At 43.5% G+C, this 12,349-nt stretch overlaps 1 protein-coding gene across 1 annotated transcript in view; it reads right to left on the bottom strand.

Moving 5' to 3' along the window:
• Positions 1–627: 627 nt before the first annotated feature.
• The window catches only part of AQP9 (aquaporin 9), a 57,888-nt gene continuing 46,166 nt past the window's right edge, over positions 628–12,349 (bottom strand). The window contains exons 5-6 of the mRNA XM_063926169.1: positions 6,600–6,817; positions 628–3,608 (exon numbers count right to left, since the gene is read on the bottom strand). Coding sequence (XP_063782239.1) covers positions 3,443–3,608; positions 6,600–6,817 — 384 coding nt within the window. The 3' untranslated portion in view covers positions 628–3,442. The remainder of the gene's footprint in view (positions 3,609–6,599; positions 6,818–12,349) is intronic.

Here is a 12,349-nt window from a genome sequence, read left to right as displayed (position 1 = left end):
ACTGAGCACGTCTGAGTGAGAACAAGCATTTGTTGCAGAGATTCATCACACAACCCACAGACAAGGGTGTAGCTACCATAGGTGCAGGGAGTGCAGCTGCTATGGGGCCTAGAGCTGAGAGGGGCCTGCTTTCCCTGTCAAAGATACATGTGTTTTATAAGTTTTTCCCCATTGGGTGATGTATAACTTTTTTCCCTTTGGGCCTACAATATATCTTGTTAAGCTTCTTGGCTTGCTCATTGTAATGTGGTATAAAATGAACAGGAGGGCATTATAATGTCACATAATATGAACTAGGGGCACTGTAATGTGGCACAATATGAACTGGAGACACTGTATGTCATAATGTGAATTGGGAATACTGTGTTGCATAATGTGTACTGACAGCCCTACAATGTGACATAATGTGAACTAGGGCACTACTATGGGTCCTAAAATAAACTGGGGCACTATTATGGGGCATAAACTTAACAACTGCTGCAGAGAGGTGTCTCTCTAGATGTATTGGGTTAGGGGCCCTTCAAAATGTTGCTATGGGACCCACAAAGTTCTGGCTATGCCCCTTCCCACAGATAGTGATATAAGTCTGTATTTGTTTAAAAAGAAGAGTACTTTGTTAGACGCATATTATTTTTGCAGGTTTTATTAACATTTTAAATCATCACAAATCTAAAAGTATCAGTATGATATCTACATTATTTAACATCACAACCTACACCTGATCACACAACGAATGCATACAATAGATACACCTAGAAACATAGAAACAGTGCAGTTATGGGCTATTCCAGAAGTAAGATTTCTTTAACACTACATTAGTTACATAAACTAATGACTCATTAGCAGTATTCGGCAGTTCATTGCGTTAGATTTCTATAGGACTGTAACAATGGAAAAGCAACAGTAAATAAAATAACATGGCTCAAAAGAGAACGCCAACTCTGAAACCTTACTTACTGTACCATCTTTATGGAGAACACTGCTGTAATTAGGACTGCGGCTATGTGGCTATGAGGTGAGGAGGCATAACTATATGTATCCACCTGTAGCCTCATCTCCTACTCTCTCATCTGAACATGTGAGTGCTCTGCACATGTTAAATGAGGCCCTGCCACGAACTATGAAGAGCAGATTGGGGGCTGCTGAATGATGGACTGGTATCACCAGCCAAATTTTGCTAGGAAGCCCGGCAATAACATGTTACTGTAGGTCCTGTTTAGATAATATGTATCTGACCTCTGTGTGATACTGGTCATGGAAGTAAAGTCATAGCTGGTTATGTGGCCTAAAGTTAATGGTGGAGTATGAGAAAACTTTTTGGAACTAAAATTTAATCTATGAACACCTCTGCTCAGATTATTGAAAGTAAATAATTTATTGGCCATGCTCTACACTTGTTGCTGGTCATATTCAAATATTCTTTCAGGACTTACATCTGCATTGAAAAATATGATCTCCTACATGGGCAAGTGCCGAGGGGAGTGGGGAGAAGGGGGTTTCCAGTTGTCCAAAACCCACCTCTCCCAGCAGCTCATATAATGACCACGATAGCAGTAGTATATAATACAGTGTTACTAGAGCTGCCACCAAAACATACAGTATAAGTGGTGAGGGGGAGAGCAGGTACTAATTACCCGTGCCTGGGCCTGATGGAGGGGTTCGGGTCTGCCACCATCCCCCCGCCCTACTAACTGTCAGCAGCAGCTTTGTTCTTCAGACAGCACACACTGCTGTGTGCTGGCTGGGCTGTGGTGGTTCAGGGAGGCTACTGCTTAGCAGTTGAAGCAGTCTCTTTTGCCTGTGTGGGGGGGAGGGGACAGGGGGAGCGATCACACCTCTGGATTTGCACCTTTGCGGTGCTGAAAATACTTTAGTTCACATTCATTTGTATAAGTGGGTGTGGCCACACCTCCCATGTTTAGGTGTGGAGCTGATGTACATACACGGTAGCAGCAACTTCTCTTACTGACTGTAATGTGTGTGTGTGTGGATCTGAGCACTCAATCAGTGCACTGCACCAGAGAGCAGCTGCCAGCAAGAAGAGACAGGCATTTTAAAATGAGGTGTGAATATGACTCCTACTGGTTATATTATGTATGTATGTTGATTATGGAATGCTTGAACCTTTTTCTGGCCACCTTTGTTATTTCTATGAGATAAATATTTCTGATACAGAAAGTTGTTTTTTTTTAGACTCACTCCCCCAGACTACAGAACTTGTTACAGTGCTCCGCAGAGTGGGGGTACTTGAATTGTGGTGCCTACCAGGGACATGCGGTGAGCTAAATGGCTCAGGTGGCACGGGCTAGCCCCAGAGCCAGATTTACATGCAATATATGAGCCAAAGGGTACACAGGTGCAGCAGTATAAACTCCTGGAAATTTGGTGAGTTTTGATCAGAGATGTGCGGAAGTCACTGGTGCCTACATCAAGAAATAAAAAAACATTTAGCTCAAATGTTCTGGCCCCACTGCTGCATCTAAAGGCTTACGTGATCACCGACCAGCCCTGTATATTTCTGATGTACTAAATACACTGCACTTTGTATGAGGCAAACTATAGCTTGTTACGTGGTAACTATGCCGTCCTCAAGGGCTTCACATACTCACTCTAAAATCAAGAATCTGGAAACCCCTCTATAAATCCCTGACCTGTACTTATTAAATATTAATATTCCTTCAGAAGATTATTGTATCATTTTCCTTTGAAGCCAGCAGTGAGGTGAGATCCAATTGAAACAATTCAGATAATTATATATGTTAAAAGAATGGAAAACATATAATATGAGAAATTAACATACAGTACAAACAGTGGGAAAACAATAATAAAGGGAATCTTGCCTACAGTAGTTCTAGAGGCCATTTCTCCAGTCGTCTAGCTGTGAGTAACCCTGAGACACAGAAAGTTTATGGCTGCATAGACTGACCTCTCAAGCAGCAAAATTAATAGCAGCACATCATACATTTTCTTCTAGATGGGTAACAGCATCCTACTGAAGTGAAGTTCTTGGCCTCTGACAGTAAAATCATTTTAACACACAGCAAATTTTAATGGTATTGATGATGGATAACAGTTATTACACATTAATGCTTGACAAGACCAATTACCTGCATATACCTTTGTGACCCAGTCTATGGTCCATTAGTGCTTCATTAAGAGGGTCGATTTATGTCTTCGCAATTACGGGGCATTACGATAATCCCCTGTACTTTATGTGGGAGATTGGTAGTAAGGAATAAAACATTTTGCTTTCATTTCAAATATAATTCAGCAGGTAATTAGTTGTATCATGTCTCACTATTATAGTACCTTAAACCAGTCAAAGTACATAGTATTCCCATGTCCTGATGGACTGCACAGGTTGGCTTGTGAGCTTACATGTAAGAGCACACAGTCAGCACAGCCGCTGCCTGCAGATAGCTTAAAGAAGATTTGCAGTCTCTTATGCCATGCTAGCAAGTTCATGTTTTTCAAAGTGATCATTATCAGGATTAGGTGTAGGGTCTTTATTGTGGTGAGCTTCAATGCACAGGATGTATATGAAGGCCCCAACTGCAGCTCCAGCCATTGGTCCAACCACAGGAATCCACCAAAAGTTATTTCCAGCTCTGTGCATATGGAAAATAGATAGACATGGTTACATTCAATAAAGATTTAACAGTGTGCGACACAATGGGGTCAATTCAATTAGGAGCAATGCACGGGCAATGAATCACACTGGGACGTCTGTGTTATTTCTTAATTTGCATGGATTATTTTGTGTGGTACTACTGCATTTTCAGTATTGTTTTTATGTGCGGTGGGTTGAAGATATTTCAGTCACTATTACGGTATGTCATTATGATGTTTAGGTGTCCAGGTTCTGATCTTTTTTTAGTATCTAAATCAGATGGCAGTTGAGGTATCTATGGTGTTATGTTCATGTGTGTGAGAATCCTGGAACATACAAATATTGGTAGATTCTATTTTCAGATACAGTACATCCGGAAAGTATTCACAGCGCTTCAGTTTTTTTATCTTTCAGCAGGACAATGACCCTAAGCACACGGCCAAGATATCAAAGGAGTGGCTTCAGGACAACTCTCTGAATGACCTTGAGTGTCCCAGCCAGAGCCCAGACTTCAATTCGATTGAACATCTGTGGAGAGATCTGAAAATGGCTGGGCACCAACGCTTCCCATCCAACCTGATGGAGCTTGAGAGGTGCTGCAAAAACGAATGGGCGAGACTGCCCATAGATACCGTAGGTGTGCCAAGATTGTGGCATCATATTCAAAAAGACTTGAGGCTGTAATTGCTGTCAAAGGTGCATCAACAAAATACTGAGAAAGGCTGTGAATACTTATGTACATGTGATCATGTGAATTTTTAGTTTTTTTATTTGTAATAAATGTGCAAAAATCTAAAAAAAAACTTTTTTCACGTTGTCATAATGGGGTATTGTGAGTAGAATTTTAAGGGAAAAAATAAATGTATTCTATTTTGGAATAAGGCTATAACATAACAAAATGTGGAAAAAGTGAAGCGCTGTGAGTACTTTCCGGATACACCCTCACCACAGTCTGTAATGATTTTCCCAAAAAATGTATATCACTGGAAATATATCTGTGTGTGTGTGTGTGTGTGTGTGTGTGTGTGTGTGTGTGTGTGTGTGTGTGTGTTAGTGTGTGTTAGTGTGTGTGCATGTATATATATATATATATATATATATATATATATAGTAGAAGTGGAACCAGAGGCATTTCTAGAGAGGAGGGGACCTGTGTGCAGTCTCTGTGTGTGGGCCCCCTCCAGAAAAATGGGCGCAGCACTGTGCCAGAGTCTCAGTGCTGAGAGCGCTAACAGCAGCAGTGGCGGCTACGGGAGAGGAGGGGGCCCACACACAGTCACTGATGGACACCGGAAAGGTGAGTATAGAAGAAATGGGTGCAGTGTATGCGGTGGGGGCCCCCTCTGTACCCAGGGGCCCGTGTGCACAGCACACACTGCACCCATTATAGATACGCCAGTGAGTGGAACAGTACTTACTATGCAGATGTAACATTTCTACTTTATTTGCTGGCAGATGTTTAGGGACAGGGGACAGGTAGAGCTAGAAATTGCAGTAACTTTTGACCTTTTCCACTAGGTTCCATGTACTAAACTGCCACTCACTGTGGAGGTAATGATGCTTCTGCTTCGCCTGAAGCAGGAGATGGCTACAGTGATATTTACTAAAAAAAGCCAGACAACTGCCCTCATTCAGTAGTAATTACTTGTGCAATCACCTGTGCAGTTTCCCAATTATCAGTAATCTGCATAGACGCAGGGTCAATGATGTGCAGTGATATGAAGTGGCTGGGGAGGCAGATATGGGGATGTGTCTGAATGCTGGGAGCCTGTCTCACCTCCTACTTACTGTAACTCTCCCCTCACTACACTAAGCTACAGTGAGCCTAATTCACACCTGATCGCAGCAGCAAATTTGTTAGCTAATGGGCATAATCATGTGCACTGCAGGGGGCAGATATAACATGTGCAGAGAGAGTTAGATTTGGGTGGGGTGTGTTCAAACTGAAATCTAACTTGCAGTGTAAAAATAAAGCAGCCAGTATTTACCTTGCACAGAAACAAAATAACCCACCCAAATCTAACTCTCTCTGCATATGTTATATCTTGCCCCCCTGCGGTGCACATGGTTTTGGCCATTAGCTAACAAATTTGCTGCTGCATTCAGATCTGAATTACCACCAGTGTCCATTGAGTCTCCTACCTGCATCTGTGTGTCTTCTGTTGCTGCTGCTTACTGAGATTAGTCTACAGTGCACTTCCTGGTCACATGACACACCCAAGTGTCCACCAGTGCACAAGGCATACTCCCACACTCAGAGGCATGCCTCTATTAGCTCCCGTTCTGTGCAGCATTACTGCCCATGGTGTGGCCCCGCCACCAGCTCTGCAAAGCAGTGTCTGACTGTAGAACTGAGGCAGAAATATTGCTGCCTCATCTCTCGTCTCCCTGCAGCTCCAGGGATCTCCGCAAAGCTGGGGAGTGTTAGCTATAAAAAGGATTACGATAAACAAAGAAGTTGTTTATGTTATAAATATCTTCTTTGTATTATTCTAATCGTTTTTTTATATAAAATCTTAGGAGTTTGACAGGGAGTATGACATAGGAGGCTATATCTCCCCTGCCTACCCTCACTGCATGTACCTGCGCAGGTACCAATGGCAGCGTCATATTGTAGCTTGCTGTCAGCACTAGCAGGCTGAAGGTAGAGAAACCCCTTTAGTTAATGCATATCGAGAAGCAATATGTACAGGAATTTTTAATTGCCTTTTTTGTTTGGACCCCTTATCTCTCCTTAATATATGGGCCCCACAGTTTATACTTGATTTTAAAATAGTGGTGATGTGAAGAAAAAAAAATTAATGTGCCCAATCTTTTCTAATTCTGGGTGACAAGTGGGCAACTCGCCCTGACAGTGAAGAAAAAAGAAAAGTATTGGTGAATAAAATGTAGCAACCTGTTATATCCCTGAATTGTGTTGCTTTGGGTGTGTGTCCCTTTAGAGTTATATGGTAACTGCAGCATTGTCACAACCACTGAGATTACTTACGTGAAGACTTCAAAGCCCCATCCGGCCAGTGCAGTGAAAATCCGTGGACCTAAGTCTCTAGCTGGGTTCATAGCTCCTCCACAGTTTAATCCCAGTGACAGTCCTAGTAGCAGAATGAGAAGACCAATTGCGATTGGCTCTAGTCCCTTAGGAACTGCTAAGTTCTTTTTGTCAAATAAGGCAAATATGATAATCAGCAACACTGCAGTTGAGAGAATCTGTAAAAAGAGACAAGATATAACTTTGTCACAATACAGGTTGAGTATCCCATATCCAAATATTCCGAAATACGGAATATTCCGAAATACGGAATTTTTTGAGTGAGAGTGAGATAGTGAAACCTTTGTTTTCTGGTGGCTCAATGTACACAAACTTTGTTTACTACACAAAGGTATTAAAAATATTGTATTAAATGACCTTCAAGCTGTGTGTATAAGGAGTACATGAAACATAAATTAATTGTGTGAATGTACACACACTTTGCTTAATGCACAAAGTTATTATAAATATTGGCTAAAATTACCTTCAGGCTGTGTGTATAAGGTGTATATGAAACATAAATGCATTCTGTGCTTAGACTTATGTCCCATCCCCACAATATTTCATTATTGTATGCAGTTATTCCGAAATACGTAAAAATCCGATATCCAAAATACTACTGGTCCCAAGCATTTTGGATAAGGGATACTCAACCTGTATCTTGTATTAGATGAACAGAAAAGCAGAACTGTAAAAACCAAGGGGATTAAGGCGGTAGAAGAATTTACAGACCCTGGACATTAAGGTTCAGATTGATCTTTTTATACATTGGATACGGTATAGAATACAGTATTAATATTTAACATTATAGATGGTCTATAGTATAGTCTGTATCAAACATTTAAATAATATAAATAAGTGGTCAGGAAAAGGTTAAACAAACCATAATAAATACACAAACATAATAGAACAAGTACTGCACTTTCTAAGCACACATTCTCCCATATCATTATAAGGTTCCTGTCTCTTCTACATGGTAGCTGCTCTCTGGTCCAGTGCACTGACTGAGGACTAAGGGCCTAATTCAGAGTTGATCGCAGCAGCAAATTTGTTAGCAAATGGGCAAAACCATGGGGGTAATTCTGAGTTGATCGCAGCAGGAACTTTGTTAGCAGTTGGGCAAAACCATGTGCACTGTAGAGGAGGCAGATATAACATGTGCAGAGAGAGATTTTGGGTGGGGTGTGTTCAAACTGAAATCTAAATTGCAGTGTAAAAATAAAGCAGACAGTATTTATCCTGCACAGAAACAAAATAACTCACCCAAATCTAACTCTCTCTGCAAATGTTATATCTGCCACACCTGCAGTGCACATAGTTTTACCCAACTGCTAACAAATTTGCTGCTGCGATCAGCTCTGAATTACCCCCAAAGATCCAAACACAGCAAACTTGGTAGATGAAGCTGCTATACAGGGCATGCGCAGCAGCTCTGCGCTGTCCCTTAAACTGCATGATGTGACAGCAGCTCTAGTAATTGTATTATATATCATTGCTATTGTCATAATTTAAGGCAGTTGCCAAGAGGAGAGGGGTTTCCGGGCAACCAGAACCCCCCCCCCCCCCCTGCGTTTGCTTATGCTTATTGCTGCATATCTCATGCACAGTGTGAAAAAAATGCAATTGGAATTGTAAACAGCTTCAGCCCATTGGAGAGGGTTGCTGCACTGATGGTATAACAAACTATTGCCATCTAAGATGGCTTTAGTTCACAAATGTAAGATCTGGAAAATTATGCATTGCATACCATACCATATCTTGTTAAATATTGTGTTGAAAAGTACAGGAACAGCAGCTGCGAGAACTGGTGAGTGGAAAGCAGATTTCTCCTGCTTTCTGTATTCTTACATTCCAATGACCAGGGCCATAACTAGGGTGGTGCAGTTAGTGCCGGCCACCATGTCCATTAGCCGGTCTCCCGCTGTAATTTTTTTTAGCGGTGCAACCTGTCACTTCTCAGATGTCAGCAGTGTTCGGAGCTTGAGATCCAGAGCTCCACCTTGCAGCTCCCAGGAAGGAAGAGACGTACTGAGGAGTGGTGGGAACAGTGGCAGTGTCAGTGAGGCAGCGGCGGGGTGAATCACCCTGCAGGAGTGGGAGGGGAAGAAGAGGCCCATACACTAATGATTATAACACATTAGACATTTTACCTTAGGTTACCTGGGAAATATATTGTAGTGTTAAACCGTTTGGGAAATGCCAATGTACTGTTAATGGGACAATATAGTTAAAATGTACTTGGTTGTCAGCATTGCATCGCATTACTGCATTTCATAACAGTTGCCAGATGGGCTGGCAATCTCTTTTAGAGAGAATGAGTGGCATGGGTTACACTGATAGTTAACCAGCCTCAGACCTTTAGTTAAATTAAGTATGTTAATATTGTACAGCCTAAAGTCATAATAGCAAGGGCTCTAGTGTATAGATCGGATGGGTCATCACAGTGTCAGCCACTTTTGTCATTGTTCATCATTTTGGTGATGTCCAAGAATAGAAGCCCCTGCAGAGCACAGATCTATTGTACTTTAATAGTAGAATTCTAATGTCCCCACCCACCCACCCCTGTCTGAGCCTGATCTAGCAGCAGGACTAGTGTTTTTTATTGTCAATACGGGGCACTACTGTGTGGCATACTGTGTATAAGGGATAATATGTGGGGCATAATGTGAATAAGTGGTAATACTGTGTGTTATAATGTTAATAAAGGGAACTATTGGCCCTCATTCCGAGTTGTTCGCTCGGTATTTTTCATCGCATCGCAGTGAAAATCCGCTTAGTACGCATGCGCAATGTTCGCACTGCGACTGCGCCAAGTAACTTTACTATGAAGAAAGTATTTTTACTCACGGCTTTTTCTTCGCTCCGGCGATCGTAATGTGATTGACAGGAAATGGGTGTTACTGGGCGGAAACACGGCGTTTCAGGGGCGTGTGGCTGAAAACGCTACCGTTTCCGGAAAAAACGCAGGAGTGGCCGGGGAAACGGTGGGAGTGCCTGGGCGAACGCTGGGTGTGTTTGTGACGTCAACCAGGAACGACAAGCACTGAACTGATCGCACAGGCAGAGTAAGTCTGGAGCTACTCAGAAACTGCTAAGTAGTTAGTAATCGCAATATTGCGAATACATCGGTCGCAATTTTAAGAAGCTAAGATTCACTCCCAGTAGGCGGCGGCTTAGCGTGTGTAACTCTGCTAAATTCGCCTTGCGACCGATCAACTCGGAATGAGGGCCATTATTGTGCGATGTAATGTGACTAAGGGTCACTATTCTGTGACATAACATGAATAAGGGGCACTACTGCGTGGTGTAGTGTTAATGAGGTTGCACTACTGTGGCGTAATTTGAATTGGGGGTAGTATTGTGGCACCATGCCCCTTTTCCTGTGAGACCATGCCCCTTTTCCTTTGGTGTGCGCTGTCCCTATCCAAAATATGAGGGGGAGGCACTAATGTTCTTTTGACACAGGGCACCAAAAATAAGTTTTTACTCACCGGTAAATCTATTTCTCGTAGTCCGTAGTGGATGCTGGGAACTCCGTAAGGACCATGGGGAATAGCGGCTCCGCAGGAGACTGGGCACAACTAAAGAAAGCTTTAGGTCACCTGGTGTGCACTGGCTCCTCCCACCATGACCCTCCTCCAAGCCTCAGTTAGGACACTGTGCTGACATAATAAGGAAGGATTTTGAATCCCGGGTAAGACTCATACCAGCCACACCAATCACACCGTATAACTCGTGATACTATACCCAGTTAACAGTATGAATATAACTGAGCCTCTCAACAGATGGCTCAACAATAACCCTTTAGTTAGGCAATAACTATATACAAGTATTGCAGACAATCCGCACTTGGGATGGGCGCCCAGCATCCACTACGGACTACGAGAAATAGATTTACCGGTGAGTAAAATCTTATTTTCTCTGACGTCCTAGTGGATGCTGGGAACTCCGTAAGGACCATGGGGATTATACCAAAGCTCCCAAACGGGCGGGAGAGTGCGGATGACTCTGCAGCACCGAATGAGAGAACTCCAGGTCCTCCTCAGCCAGGGTATCAATTTTGTAGAATTTAGCAAACGTGTTTGCCCCTGACCAAGTTGCAGCTCGGCAAAGTTGGAAAGCCGAGACCCCTCGGGCAGCTGCCCAAGATGAGCCCACCTTCCTTGTGGAATGGGCTTTTACAGATTTTGGCTGCGGTAGTCCAGCCGCAGAATGCGCCCAGCTGAATTGTGCTACAAATCCAGCGAGCAATAGTCTGCTTAGAAGCAGGAGCACCCAGTTTGTTGGGTGCATACAGGATAAACAGCGAGTCAGTTCTCCTGACTCTAGCCGTCCTGGAAACATAATTTTTCAAGGCCCTGACTACGTCCAGTAACTTGGAATCCTCCAAGTCCCTAGTAGCCGCAGGCACTACAATAGGTTGGTTCAAGTGAAAAGCTGATACCACCTTAGGGAGAAACTGGGGACGAGTCCTCAATTCTGCCCTATCCATATGGAAAATCAGATAAGGACTTTTATATGACAAAGCCGCCAATTCTGATACACGCCTGACCGAAGCCAAGGCCAATAACATGACCACTTTCTGCGTGAGATATTTTAGATCCACGGTTTTTAGTGGCTCACACCAATGTGATTTTAAGAAACTCAACACCACGTTGAGAACCCAAGGTGCCACTGGAGGCACAACCGGGGGCTGAATATGCAGCACTCCTTTTACAATGTCTGAACTTCAAGTACTGAAGCTAGTTCTTTCTGGAAGAAAATCGACAGAGCCGAGATCTGTATCTTAATGGAGCCTAATTTTAGGCCCATAGACACTCCTGCTTGTAGGAAATGCAGAAATCGACCTAGTTGAAATTCCTCTGTTGGGGCCTTTTTTGGCCTCACACCAAGCAACATATTTCCGCCATATGCGGTGATAATGTTTTGCAGTTACATCTTTCCTGGCTTGAATCAGCGTAGGAATGACTTCCTCCGGAATGCCCTTTTCCTTTAGGATCCGGCGTTCAACCGCCATGCCGTCAAAACGTAGCCGCGGTAAGTCTTGGAACAGACAGGGCCCCTGCTGCCGCAGGTCCTGTCTGAGCGGCAGAGGCCATGGGTCCTCTGATATAATTTCTTGAAGTTCTGGGTACCAAGCTCTTCTTGGCCAATCCGGAACCACGAGTATCGTTCTTACTCCTCGCCTTCCTATTATTCTCAGTACCTTTTGTATGAGAGGCAGAGGGAGGAACACATAAACCGACTGGTACACCCACGGTGTTACCAGAGCGTCCACAGCTATCGCCTGAGGGTCCCTTGACCTGGCGCAATATCTTTTATAGCTTTTTGTTGAGGCAGGACGCCATCATGTCCACCTGTGGCCTTTCCCAATGGTGTACAATCCTTTGGAAGACTTCTGGATGAAATCCCCACTCTCCCGGGTGGAGGTCGTGTCTGCTGAGAAGATCTGCTTCCCAGTCGTCCACTCCGGGAATGAACACTGCTGACAGTGCTAACACGTGATTTTCCGCCCATCGGAGAATCCTTGTGGCTTCTGCCATCGCCATCCTGCTTCTTGTGCCGCCCCGTTGGTTTACATGGGCGACTGCCGTGATGTTGTCTGATTGGATCAGTACCGGCTGGTTTTGAAGCAGAGGCCTTGCCTGACTCAGGGCATTGTAAATGGCCCTCAGTTCCAGAATATTTATGTGTAGGGAAGTCACCTGACT

This window comes from Pseudophryne corroboree, chromosome 6, assembly GCF_028390025.1.
Source record: "Pseudophryne corroboree isolate aPseCor3 chromosome 6, aPseCor3.hap2, whole genome shotgun sequence".
Taxonomy (NCBI): Eukaryota; Metazoa; Chordata; class Amphibia; order Anura; family Myobatrachidae; genus Pseudophryne; species Pseudophryne corroboree.
Note: the sequence above shows the minus strand (reverse complement) of the source record. Positions and strands in the feature narration are given on the sequence as shown.